Source organism: Gadus macrocephalus, chromosome 4, assembly GCF_031168955.1.
Source record: "Gadus macrocephalus chromosome 4, ASM3116895v1".
Taxonomy (NCBI): Eukaryota; Metazoa; Chordata; class Actinopteri; order Gadiformes; family Gadidae; genus Gadus; species Gadus macrocephalus.
Window position 1 is genome coordinate 7,567,415 of NC_082385.1, and position 14,349 is coordinate 7,581,763.

Consider the following 14,349-nt stretch of genomic DNA (forward strand, 5'->3'; position numbering starts at 1 on the left):
GCTATATCAAAGAAGAGGGGTTGACCGGTTTGATTTGCTCTGTCTGCTCTCATTCATCATCCTGATGAATTCTCTCTCTCTCCTTCCCCACCCTCTCCTCCATCATCATCCTCTCCCCTCTCTCCCCTCTGCCCGGTGTCTCTCTCCCCTCTCTCTCTCTCTCTTCCCTGGCTCCAAGGTATGCACGGGACGCCCCGGACAGATGCACCAGCCACTTTGACGCCGTGGCCCAGATCAGAGGAGAGGCCTTCTTCTTTAAAGGTACACAAACCCACCGGGAGAACAAGAGCGGTACGGGGAAGGACCGGCATTTAAGTCGGTCGGAGGCTAAGTGAGTGGGAGGGAATGCAAGCGAGCTAAGAGGGATATTTGCATTTCTGGAGGGTCGGGTTGTTTTCTTATGACTCGTTTCTTGTGCTGACAAACCACTGTGTATGCTCCTTGAAGAGGAGTGGATGAGATCCTGCACTGTCCGTGATAATCCAATAGATAATACAGTACTGTTTTTCGCCTAATCCTGGATAGGGAGAAAAACAGAGGAAGTAAACAGCATAACGCTGGCTGAAATCTGATGTTTTTTCATATTCCAGAGAGCGGCCAAACCAAACACCCGCAACACATTCAGAGTCAACAGTCTGTATTGATATATCCAGTGTTTCGTTATCCTTTGATGCATGGGATATGAATCATAGAAGCAGTTGGAATTAATCGAGATTAACGGAACAAGATGAATGGATAGCTGCCTCAACTTTCATCATAGCGATCACGTTAATTAGATCCGAGTTCGGCTTTGTTTGTCTCATTATAGAGGAACATCAATGAATAAAAAACATTGATCTTGGCAAGTCGCAGTCCTTTAAGCGTATCCCTCTGGCTAACAAGCATGGTGACCTTAAACAAAAGTCTCTTGAGGTGATTAATGGAATCCATATTTTGGGCATCGACCACATCTCTTCGCAAAGTTCCTCCTGAAACATAAAAAACTATTTATTGTTTATCTACGTTACCTGATAGAGCTGTAATTCAGGTGTGTGTGTGTGTGTCTGTGTGTCTGTGTGCATGTGTTTGTGCATGTGTATGTGTATGTGTATGCTTGTATCTGTGTGTATATGTGTGCATGTGCGTGCATGCACACTTCACAGGGAGGTACTTCTGGAGGCTGACCCGGGAGAAGCACCTGGTGTCTCTGCGGCCGGCCCAGATCCAGCGCTTCTGGAGGGGTCTGCCTGCCAACCTGGATGGCCTGGACGCCGTGTACGAGAGGCCCGGGGACCACAAGATTGTCTTCTTCAAAGGTGCACAGTGCACACACTGCACCAGCTTAACATGGAGTCCCTTCCTCTAACGCGGTCAAGTCTCTCTCTCTCTCTCTCTCTCTCTCTCTCTCTCTCTCTCTCTCTCTCTCTCTCTCTCTCTCTCTCTCTCTCTCTCTCTCTCTCTCTCTCTCTCTCTCTCTCTCTCTCTCTCTCTCTCTCTCTCTCATATATGAAACACACACAGGTGAAATCTCTAACACACAAACTGTCTCTTTCCCAGTCTGTGCTATGTGAAGTCACAGACATTCACATTTGATGTCTAAAATAATGTGAAATTTTAGGCTTGATGAAAAGTTGCTTTTAAAAATTTCCAAAAAGATGCCACTCACTTTTGTATTTCTATCAGTTCAGTGTGAGTGTGCGTGTGAGTGTACATGTGTCATTTTATATATTTGCCCCATACAAATTAATGCAAGCAATGACAAATTGAATGCAGCCTAGTCACAGAGATCACAGCACAGTCAATCAATTACTCGATTAAAGTAATCTATTGGCTAATTTGACCTCCATACATTCTTTATCGTCTAAGAGAGTAAAGAGAAATGTATGTGTTTATTTAGGTCAGGTTAGGTTAGCCGTTATCAGCTCCACTGCTGGACAGGGCGCTCAAGGCCATCGCATGAGTAGAGGGAGCGTTGCTGGGCACGGCGTCGTCATGACGTTAGCCTCACGGTCGAGTTGAGCGATGTACCTCATTAGCCGGCTATTACTCCTCTTTGCAAGTCAGCGACCACAAGATGAATCGATTGCTCCGTCTAAAAAATACTCAGAGAAGTCCGTCGGGCATTTCTAGGGTAGAGTCTAATCCGGTATGAGTCACCATGGCAACCGGATGTCGACAACTAGCTCACACCTGACGGTCTGTCTGACTATGATGTCGAGAATAACTAGGTAGCATCGATGCTGAGGCTTGTCTCCTCGTAGGAAACGAACAGAGGGTTAGGTTAACCTTTAGCAAAGTTTCAAACGAGAACGAGAGAAAGCAATGAATAGAGATTGGTCAAGGGTCGTTCACAATATATAAAGGCTTGACAACCCGCTCAACCTTCTTTCAACAAGACTCGACTACTGTCACGCCCTTTCCTCCTGGACTTCCTGTCGAGTAAATTGACCAGAGAGATCCAGAGAGCTGCTGCTAGGCTCCTCAATAAAAGCCAAGACGATAGAGCATATAAGTGCAGTTCTGGCTTCACTTTTTTGAATCAGCTTTAAAGAGCCCCTATTATACCACCAGGTGTGAGCTTCCCCATCTCCCTCCCCCCCCCAGGTCTGATGTACTGGGTCTTCAACGACAACAATGTGGAGGAGGGTTACCCTCGACCAATCAGTGACTTCGGCCTGCCCGTGGACGGCGTGGACGCCGCCTTCGTCTGGCCGCACAACGACAAGACCTACTTCTTCCAGGGCGCCCACTACTGGCGCTACGACGACCACCTGAGGCGCATGGACCCGGGGTACCCCAAAGACGCCTCGCTCTGGAAGGGGCTGCCCCCCAATCTGGACGACGCCATGCGGTGGTCTGACGGTGGGTGGGCGTCGAATACTGTGTTTGATAGCATGTTAAATACTGTGTTTGATAGCATGTTAAATACTGTGTTTGATAGCATGTTAAATACTGTGTTTGATAGCATGTTAAATACTGTGTTTGATAGCATGTTAAATACTGTGTTTGATAGCATGTTAAATACTGTGTTTGATAGCATGTTAAATACTGTGTTTGATAGCATGTTAAATACTGTGTTTGATAGCATGTTAAATACTGTGTTTGATAGCATGTTAAATACTGTGTTTGATAGCATGTTAAATACTGTGTTTGATAGCATGTTAAATACTGTGTTTGATAGCATGTTAAATACTGTGTTTGATAGCATGTTAAATACTGTGTTTGATAGCATGTTAAATACTGTGTTTGATAGCATGTTAAATACTGTGTTTGATAGCATGTTAAATACTGTGTTTGATAGCATGTTAAATACTGTGTTTGATAGCATGTTAAATACTGTGTTTGATAGTATGTTAAATACTGTGTTTGATAGCATGTTGAGTGTAGTGGTAAATGTCATTTTAAATGCTGTGTTAAATAGCATGTTCAATATTATGGTAAATATCATGTTAAATACTGTGTTAAATAGCATTTTGAGTTTAAAGCTAAATATTATGTTAAATACCGTGTTAAATAGCATGTTGAGTATAGTGATAAATATCACTGTGCTAAATAGCCTGTTCAATATTATGGTAAATAGCATGGTAAATACTGCATTAAACAGCATGTTCAATATTATGGTAAATATATATCGATTTTTTGTTTGAGTACTAGAAATGTACTGTACATTTATAATGTACTTCAAACATATGAAAACATACAGAGGGAATTATTTTCTCCCTCTCCTTTGTCTTTTGTTAAACCCAGCTGTGAAAATTGGTTCTATATTTAGCCTTCTATGTCCAACGAAAATAGCCAAAGTATAGAGACACTGAATAAGAATGTGGTAATTTTCCAGTATAATTCTTTCAACACTTTGTTGAATTGTTGGATATCTTTGGGCCAGGTTTGGGCATGGACTTAACCCAACAAGAAGCTCATCATTATTAAACATCACAAAAGTCATACGAACAAATATATTCAACTCAAGCAGTTAAACTACAGTTCAAATAGAGTCCTACTGCATGTTTTTGCTTATCAAAAAGCATTGTTTTTTCAAATAATTACACAACATAGATTAATCAATAATTAATAATCATTTGGTTAAATTGTTGCTGAATCCAGATGACTGGTTTAGTGTTGAGTTATTCAAAATGTATCAAACTTGACGCCAACTGCAACAGCCTGCAGCAGCAGTGATGTGGCACAGAATATCCATATTAAGTCCAGCATTCACGGTGTTGGGGTCCCAACCCCCTGATTCTGGGTCTCGAACCCCCACGTCTGCAGCTTATTTCCTTCAGAGAGAAACCCCTGCCTTCTCATGAATAACATGTCTAAAAGAGGAAAATATATTCTCTTTGGGTACTGGCGTGTGCAAAAATGGATGACTCGAGAGCTATGCTTAATCTGTGATCCTCGCTGGAGCTCCAAGCCCCTCACGTTCTCCAGTTCATGTCTGACCTGCAGTATATCCCCATGATTCATGTGTCGAAGCTCTTAACCTGCTCAGGTGTTCCAGCTTCCTAGGTTCTGAGCCTCTTAGAGGTGCTGCTGTAGTGTGTGTGCGTGCGTGCGTGCGTGCGTGCGTGTGTGCGTGCGTGCGTGCGTGTGTGTGTGTGAAAGAGAACAGGCCAGACTCTAAAGAAACAGCATGTTTCCCCATCTGTCACAAACCTGCATATGCATGAGCCCAAAGCAACAGAATAGCTTGTTTTGCATGTGTACGCACACACACACACACACACACACACACACACACACACACACACACACACACACACACACACACACCTTAAGGCCTAGAAAAGTGGAGCCACTTCAAAGCCTCTGTTCTCTGTGGTGCAGGGCGACCAGGCTGAGTGGTAGAGATAGGAAGACAGAGGGAGAGAGAGAGGAAGACGGAGAAAGAAAGTTTGGGAAAAGGGAAGATGTAGTCACACCTCGGGATTGAGCGAGATACTAGGAGAGATTGTAAGGACGGGATTTAGTGGACCCCAGGGAGTCCCTTGCAGGTGTATCTCCCATCTCTGACCAGCGTATAACCTCTTTCCCTGCTTCACATATGACTCCAGAGACAATGTAATCCGTCTTAAATTAGTCACATCACTATCACTTTAAATGTCGTGAAAATGTCATGGTACTCTATCGTGTGTTCCGTGACCACTGTCATTTTAACTGTTATGAAGCTATAATCAAACTGTTACATTTCTGTGCCGTTGTGTTGGAGAGGAGATACAATATATATGGACTGCATTGAACCCCCTGCATGTCGAATATAGCAGGATTCAAAGTATATGCAGATGTGGGATACTTAGTCGCCTGTCTGAACAGCGTATCAAATACCTAGGCTAGGGTGAGTGCATGTGTGGGCGGAAGAGGGAGAGAGAGAGAGAGTGTGTGTGTGTCTGCATCTTTTAATATATACGAAAACTACGTCAGTGACACATTTGAAGACACCTACCCATCCATACAGATGCGATGAAGTGGAGAGCCACAGAAACCTGCAGAGTGGAGTTTCTCTTGAGGGAAAGAAGAGTCAAAACCAGAATGATTGTCATTCTCACCTCAAACTTTTTGTGAGACATTGCCTGAATGAGGTCACGTTTCGAGCGCTGTTTTTAACGCAGATGTTGTTGTTTTTTCTCCCTGTTTTTCAGAACTTGCATGTATATTTTGGTCTTTTGAGAGAAAAGTGAACGTGCTCCTTACTAGTCCCTGCGCGTAAAATCAAGAGAATCGATTTAGTGTTCTGTGCTCGTTGTTATCCCTCTTCTAACAACGACCCCTGACCCTCGCTCTGCTCCCTTCTCTCATCCCGTCCAGGCTCCACCTACTTCTTCAAAGGGAAGGAGTACTGGCGCGTGCTGGCCAGCGACATGGAGGTGGAGGCGGGGTTCCCGCGGCTCATCGCCAAGGACTGGCTGCACTGCACCGAGATGCAGTCGGACTCCCCCGGCGTCGAGGGCAAGTTCCCCGAGGACGGCGGCGGGCACCTCCCCGACCACGCCGAGAACGGCTACGAGGTGTGCTCCTGCACCTCCGACACGGCCTCCCCGCCGGGGCTCAGCGCCTCCCCTTCAACCCCCCTCTGGCTCCTCCCACCGCTCTGGACGCTCCTATTGGCCCTCGGCTCCGCGCCTCTATGATGACAGAGCCGGAGGGCCCAGAGTCGTTGAACTCACAAACCAGGAAGTCAGAGGGCCGAGTGGGCCGAGAGCATGGTCAGGAGGAGGGCCTCATTGGTTAGGAGCGAGGACAGGACCAGCTTCTCATTGGTTGGGCGCGAGGGGGACAATCTGTTTGAACCGCCAGAGAAAGTGTGTACTCCTACATTGTATAGTTATGTTGTTGATTTTCTGCTATTTATTTACTTTTCTGTTTGATGGACTCAAAAAGCATTTCATTATCCGAGCATTTGTTTTTTTGTTTTTTACTAAACGGAAAGCGCTACGGCATTCAACTACCCATCTGCCATCTGTGTGCGTTTTGAAAGGATTAGAAATCAGTTGGACAGAATCAATACCTAGGGCCGCTGGTATGAGGAAGATATAGCCTGAAGTATATTTCCTGATGGTAAACAACCAGCGCTCTAGAAACCTACTGCAGCGATGGCTCAGCCCCACTGAAATCCAAGTTGGAAGGTGAACTACGGAGCTGAATGGCCGATTGGATGTTTCAGAGCGAGTAAACTGAACTGCATGAAACCTAAGTGGTATTGTTGGTGTGTACACAATCGTAAGGGCTAGTTAGTGATGGATAACTAAGAGTAAATGTTATCATTATATCAGATTATATTGACATTGACCAGCAGACACCTCGGGCATGACCTGTTGTCCAATCACAGTTATGAATAAATAAAGTGCTTTCTGTTTTTGCTTCAATTTTGGTTTTGATTCAATTGTGTTTAGATTGAGTCTAATGGTTCTAATGTATTTGTTTGACTCTGACCATTGCTATAGATCCGAACGCATTAGAACCATGAGACTCAATCAAACACAATTTAATCTAAACAAAGATCGAGCAGAAATTGCTGATTGCAGCCTTAAACCTGCATTATGTTAGTCAACCCATTGGCAAACTCTAGTTGCTTGAGTTGTCCCCATCATTTCAAGATAAACTGTCGTCTTAGATTTTTCCATGGTGGGATTGCGGGAGTGGGTTGGCATTCTGGCAAGTCAGACATTCCTTGTTGTTTTCCTCTTGCTCTACCTATCAAATGGTTTGACATGGATGGACTCGCTCATTGCCTTTGTCTCTAGACTGCACTATCGAAAAAGGTCAAGGAAACTCTTAAGAGTAACTTTGAACTCGTAATTAAGGCAGCATTAGATAACTGTGGATTTTGTTGTGTTATTTTTATATTCACGATTGGTGTATGGAACCTCTGGATGGCTGTTTATCTCAGACACTCTCTGCCCTCCCGCCAAGATGCTAATGGTGGCTAACGAATGACCAAGAGGAAGACAAGATGGCCGCCGGGCGTCTTATTAACCTCGACCCATGTCAGCTGGATGGACCTCAAGGACTTTCTTCTTACTCTGCAGATATATTTACATACGATTAAGAGAGATAAAGATAACGATATATTTGACATGAAAAGTCACATTAGAAAATGTCAACTGAAATAATGTACATTTAAAGTGTGTTTTCTAATGTGATACTATTTTTGTAGAAAAAATAAAGATGGGACCAACTTTGATGGCCAAATTATGTTAAAGGTGCATCTGTCTTTGCGCAGCGTACTAAAACATACAGATCAATCACAAAAATAATAACATAAGGTGTGCTTGTATCTCTTACAATTTTGAGTAATACTTAGCCAAGTAAAGCAAGTTAAGTTTTCATTTGTATGTCTTAATTTCATACTTTTGCTGTAGCCTTTTTAAATGTAAAAACAACACTACCTACAAATTGCTTTGCATACATTTTTTTTATCAATTAATTTGGTGAAGTCACAAAAACCTTTTGGAATGAACACACCTTTGGCATGTCATTTCACTGTCAAGGCTGCTTCGGTCGGCTTCAATAGCACGGAGGCCTGGAGCTATGCGGATGGGTTCCACGTAGGCGGATTATGTGTCTGGTGGGGTATCCTGAATACAGCAGGGATGCTCTGCGATCACTTGTGTCAACAACGCCCATATGTTGGCTCTCTCACCATGGATGTATTTGGAATGCATTCTACAGGCAAGTCGAATTCACATGCATACAGAAAAATACCTTGCTGTCAAAACTCAAACTGTGTGTGTGTGTGTGTGTGTGTGTGTGTGTGTGTGTGTGTGTGTGTGTGTGTGTGTGTGTGTGTGTGTGTGTGTGTGTGTGTGTGTGTGTGCACGTGTTGGACCACATAAAGATTCATTCCTTATCCACCCAGAGGATGTGGGCGACTCAACAAAAGTTCATTCTGATTTAGAGTAGAATAAAGTTAAAACAAAAAAACTAAAAAGATTATTAAATTAAAGAAATTGCTTTGTGTTGTGGTTTATCCTGCTACTAGCAAGTCATGCTCCAGCAATATTAATGAAATATTGTGGCCTTGCCTCCAGGGTTAGTAATACTACGCTAGGTAGCTAATGTGTTAGCTCAGTTGGATTTAAACACTTTTGCTTACCCTAAGAAGACATTTGATCAAGAATTAAATACATTTTTAAAGATTGGGTACATTATTGTATTTCTGCTGAGATCCACCTTGCATTTTGGTCCAATTCTTAATAAATCTTCAGAATTGATAGCAAACTGCGATACAAATATATTTTTCAATGATTACCTGCTGATTTGTTATGCGTGTGTGTAAAATAGAAGTAAAGAGAGTAATTTAACGCCATTTTAAATAAATAAATTGCCTACAATCAGGCATAGGTCTGATCCTTTTGGCCTTCCACGTGTGTGTGTGTGTGTGTGTGTGTGTGTGTGTGTGTGTGTGTGTGTGTGTGTGTGTGTGTGTGTGTGTGTGTGTGTGTGTGTGTGTGTGTGTGTGTGTGTGTGTGTGTGTGTGTGTGTGTACATGCATGTTTGTGTGTGCATGCCTGTGTGCGCATGTGTGTGTGTGTACCCGTCTATCTGTGTAGAAAAGACCAAAAGTGAGAGAGTGAGATGAGAGAGAGACTACATGTTCTACATGTGGTGAGTTTACATGTGGTGAGTTGGCCCGCTTCCTTGAGAGTGCGTTCAGTAATCAGGTTGACAAGTGGAGTGGCTCCGGGGCCCACTGTTAGCAGCAGCAGCGCGCACCACAATGGGGCCAGGCAGAACCAATGGAGCACAGAGGAAACGCTGCACTCCATAACTGCTGTGGGACACAAAGAGGAATCACCTGCAGGGCTGAGCATGAGGAGCTAGAAGGATTTAAAGACAGCTGGCTATACAGACAGGCTACAGATAGTAGGCTACGGACAGTAAGCTTGCGAGGCTACAGACAGTAGGCTACAGACAGTAAGCTAGCGAGGCTACAGACAGTAGGCTACGGACAGTAAGCTAGCGAGGCTACAGACAGTAGGCTACGGACAGTAAGCTAGCGAGGCTACAGACAGTAGGCTACGGACAGTAAGCTAGCGAGGCTACAGACAGTAGGCTGCAGACATTAGGCTAGACAGACTACAGACAGTAGGCTAGACAGGCTACAGACCGTATGCTAGACAGGCTTCAGATAGTAAGCTACAGAGGGAGGGCTGAACAGGCTGCAGACAGTAGGCTAGACAGGCTATAGACAGTAGATTAGAAAGGCTACAGACAGTATACTAGACAGGCTGTAGACAGCAGTTTAAGGACATTAGACTATAGACTGTAGGCTAGACAGAAAGCTGTATACAGTTGGCTAGACAGTAGGATATACAGTATATAGTATGCTTTATACAGGCTATAGGGAGTCTTAAATACAGCGACTATATAGACAGGCTACAGACAGTAGGCCATCTAAAGAAAGCTGGAAACAGCTAAAGGACAGTAGGCTAAAGACAGTAGGCTATGGACAATAGGCTAAAGACAGTAGGATATATACAGCAGGATATGTACAGTCTGCTACAGGCTTCAGACAAAAGACTATACAGTAGGATTTATAGATCAGGCTATAGACAGTAGGCCATAGACCAGGGGTCACCAACACAGTGCCCGCGGGCACCAGGGCGCCCGCAAGGACCATATGAGGGGCCCGCAGGCCTGTTCTCAAAATAGCGCAACTCATTCTTGAACAACTCTTTCCCACCTTTTTTTAAGTCATTGTTGATAATTATTGTGAGAAATCATTAACATGATCAGTTTGTTCACATAGATGAGTATCATTAATCAATATTAATAATATATAACTAAAGGCAAACTGAGAAAATGTGTTATTTCAGAAGAGTGTATCAGACTGGGTGCCCTTCGTATGACTCAGTACCCATGAAGTAGCTCTCAGGTTCAAAAAGGTTGGTGACCCCTGCTATAGACAATAAGACAGTAGGTTATATACAGCAGGCTATAAAGTAGGCCAGGGGTCGGCAACCCTAGGCATGCGTGCCACCACTAGCATGTGGCAGCATAATCATTGGCACACTTAAAAGAAATATATATATATTTTTTATTATTATTATTATTCAAAAATGTCACCGCACAATACGGCAGCATAATTATTCCTACCGATTTTTGCACTTTATTCTCTTTTGGGCATTTCCTCCCAGTGCAAATATGATTAAATTAGTTACTGAAAGCAGTGTTCTGAAATGGGATCAATTGAGAAGAAAATATTGTGGCCTATAGCATCGCCTTCACATGGTTTTGCAAAGCTGTACATGTCTTAAAGATATTGATGTGGATGGTTCCAACATTCTCATATATTCTTGTTTTTTACATTTCTCACAGTGCAAATATGTTGAATGAGTTTCTGAAAGTGGTGTGTATTAAGATGGGACATAGGTCATTATAATTTGTAAGCCCATGTAGCAAATATAACAACAACAAAAAACATTTAAAATGTTGATGCATGATTGTGGACTATATGGAAATAATACAATTCCAGGTCTTCTGGAAAAAATGTTGGTCGCTGCGTCATAATTCAGCTTAATATTTAATAGATTGTTGCTTAAGGCACACTCATTAACAAGAAAATGCCAAACTGGCACTGCATGTTGAAAAGGTTGCTGACCCCTAAAGTAGGCTATAGACAGTAGGCTATAGATTAGGTTATATACAGCAGGCTATAAACTGGCTGTAGAAAGCAGGCCAAATACAAACTTTTTGCTCTGAGCTACTCATTATACGGTCTGTATGTTCAATTCTTTGTCATGTGAATCTCTATGCAGTCCTTGAAAAAATATTCAAACGAATATTGGCTACTACTAGCCTGCATATCTTTAAATCTATTTGATGTACCTAGTGGTGGTTTCTCAGTGGTGTCAGTGCTTTGTATGTAGTCTATGTTTCTCAGTCACACACACACGCACACACACACACACACACACACACACACACACACACACACACACACACACACACACACACACACACACACACACACACACACACACACACACACACACACACACACCAACGATCTTTGTAGAATCCTGTTACATGGCTTTGTTCACGGTCTCACTGCATCTACCAGAATTGAGTGGCGAAGTCACGCCCCTTCTGGTAGAGCCCATGGGACCTATAAGATCGAAATATATGAATGGGTTTCAATGTTGAGAAAGTAATTATCTTCTGGTCCCAGTCCTTATATGCCCCAGATTACACATATGTTTGTTTGTGGATTAAATGTGGAAATATACATTTTTCATGTCAAGAGTTTGACGGTTTATTATGCAATTGTTCAGTTAAAGGCTGTAGAGAAAACACAATGAGAAAGACTACATGTCTCGTATGTATGGAGTCAGTTTCCTGCCATAATTCAAACCTGAAAAAAAAAGTTTCAAAGGCTTGTAAATCTGGGTTTGAAAACTCAACACCTTGTAAAAAAGGTTTTGCAACACTGAAAAAAGAGATTATAACCTGAAAAAAAATAAAACTAAAATTCAAACATCTGTAAACATGATTTTGTGTTCTATTTTATCTTCTTCATCATTTTCACCAACACATTTTCAAAGTTCAAACAATTTCACCAGCGCATTTGCAGAGTTTCAAATCTGGCACTGTTCTAACAGTGTATTTCATTGTTGCCCGGTTTTGAAACCTTGTAAATGGGATTCTGCAAACAGGTGTTCATACATTGAGAAATACGTTTTGAAAGGTTGAATATTTAGTTTTAAAAACTTGTAAAGGTGTACGTTTACGACATTGCAACGTATTTTTTCAGAACTGACTATGGTTCCAGAAAATGGAAATCAAAATCAACCGCGAAAGTCGCTTGTTATTCGTGTCATCGGCAGAGCACTGTCAATCACGCACAGCCCGGTGAACAGCACATGTGATTGGAATGTACGTCAGCCGAGAGCAACCAATAGGTTTAGAGCTAAATGGTCCCGCCCCCAGGAACGTTTTTTTTTTTTTCAGATTCGACTGTCAGGAGTTTCAAAACGAGTGGCGTCAGAACACTGCCAATATTCACGTGACTCAAAGCTTGCGCCTGTGTGGTCAAATCTCTGAAAAGTCAGTGCTGAAAAGTCAGTTCTGAAAAAATACGTTGCAATGTCGTAAACGTACACCTTTACAAGTTTTTAAAACTAAATATTCAACCTTTCAAAACGTATTTCTCAATGTATGAACACCTGTTTGCAGAATCCCATTTACAAGGTTTCAAAACCGGGCAACAATGAAATACACTGTTACCCTGCGTTCACACCAAAAGATGCATTTGTTGCCCGAACGCGTTGCCGCCAAAGGTTTTGCTGCGCCGCAAAAGTTTTGCTGCGCCGCAGTTTTGTTGCGCTGCAAGTTTTGCCCGCGGTGCTTCTGAATTCATTCACAACCATGGCCGACATTACGAGCATTGCATGTCTTTACCTGTTGTGGAAGAGGGAGAGACGTCGGAATGCCCGTCATTTATGGGTTCATGAGACCATTCGGAGCCAAACAGAGCTCGGTGAATTTCACCGTCTTCTGCAGGAGCTCCGTCTGGATGACGAACGCTTCCAGCGCTATTTGAGGTTGAATCCGGCCCAGTTTGATGACCTGCTAGCTAGGATCGGTGCTAAGATCTCTCGGTTGGACATTTATACTTATATATATATATATATGTATTGGACACTTATAACTGGCCACGGTGGTGTTGAAGATCACCGGGTATGCGGAGACTGCAATTATTATCTTCTCCTCCATTTTAGCGCTTTGATCTGGATCAGGTAGTGAACTCAAGCTCACTCCAAGGGAGTAACACTGATTGGCTGTTACGGCATGTCACTCAGTGGCAACGCCTCAGTGGCAACGCTGATTGGCCGAAAAGTTGAAATATTTCAACTCGAGCAGCATTTGACGGGCCGCAAAATACGTGAACGCGCCCGCCGCCCGTGCCCGGCAGCGGGCACGGGCATGCTGCGCTGCAAATCAGATTTTGACGCGCCGCAAATCAAATTTTGCTGCCCGTTTTCTCAGCAGCAAGTGCTGCGGCAGCAAAGCAGCAACGCGTCTCTACATTCACTTTGAATGGGATCGTGGGATCGTCAACTTTTTGCATCTTTTGGTGTGAACGCAGGGTTAGAACAGTGCCAGATATGAAACTCTGCAAATGCGCTGGTGAAATTGTTTGAACTTTGAAAATGTGTTGGTGAAAATTATGAAGAAGATAAAATAGAACACAAAATCATGTTTACAGATGTTTGAATTTTAGTTTTAGTTTTTTTCAGGTTATAATCTCTTTTTTCAGTGTTGCAAAACCTTTTTTACAAGGTGTTGAGTTTTCAAACCCAGACTTACAAGCCTTTGAAACTTTTTTTTTCAGGTTTGAATTATGGCAGGAAACTGACTCCATACGTATGTGCCGTCACGCTCCCTGCGACTGGCGCGGACAAGACCGACAATCTCCCCATCGGCATAACTGAAACTCTCCACATGCCCCGACTTGTAATGGTTTTCACCTCTTTTGATGCTTTTTTCATCCCCTTGGAAAAAACCTAACATTATCAAACTTCAAGAAATTGTTGAGTTTTCTTTGCATGACAAATTATCATTTAAATCCACAAACAACATATGTGTGTAATCCAGGGCATATAAAGACTGGGACTTTGAAACCCATTCATATTTTTCGATCTCATAGGTCCCATGGGCTCTACCGGCAGATTCGTGGTCCTTTGATACTGGTCGGTTGGCCAAATTGTATTTTGGAACTCCGTTGCCGCCCTCTGGTGGCGGTGCATACAACAACAATGCTTAGATAGGCATATCGAACATTTGCGAAACGTTTGAACGACTAGATACCGACGAATGAGAAATCTACATACATTTTCTGCATACCAAAACAATAGTGTGATTTTGTGT

General features: G+C 43.0%; 1 protein-coding gene across 1 annotated transcript in view; it reads left to right on the top strand.

Annotated features, from left to right (window-relative positions):
* Nucleotides 1–7,803, top strand: part of LOC132454844 (matrix metalloproteinase-17-like) — a 7,972-nt gene extending 169 nt beyond the window's left edge. The window contains exons 2-5 of the mRNA XM_060048394.1: nucleotides 81–261; nucleotides 1,143–1,295; nucleotides 2,584–2,841; nucleotides 5,785–7,803. Of these exons, the coding sequence (XP_059904377.1) occupies nucleotides 81–261; nucleotides 1,143–1,295; nucleotides 2,584–2,841; nucleotides 5,785–6,107 (915 nt within the window). The 3' untranslated portion in view covers nucleotides 6,108–7,803. The remainder of the gene's footprint in view (nucleotides 1–80; nucleotides 262–1,142; nucleotides 1,296–2,583; nucleotides 2,842–5,784) is intronic.
* Nucleotides 7,804–14,349: the final 6,546 nt, after the last annotated feature.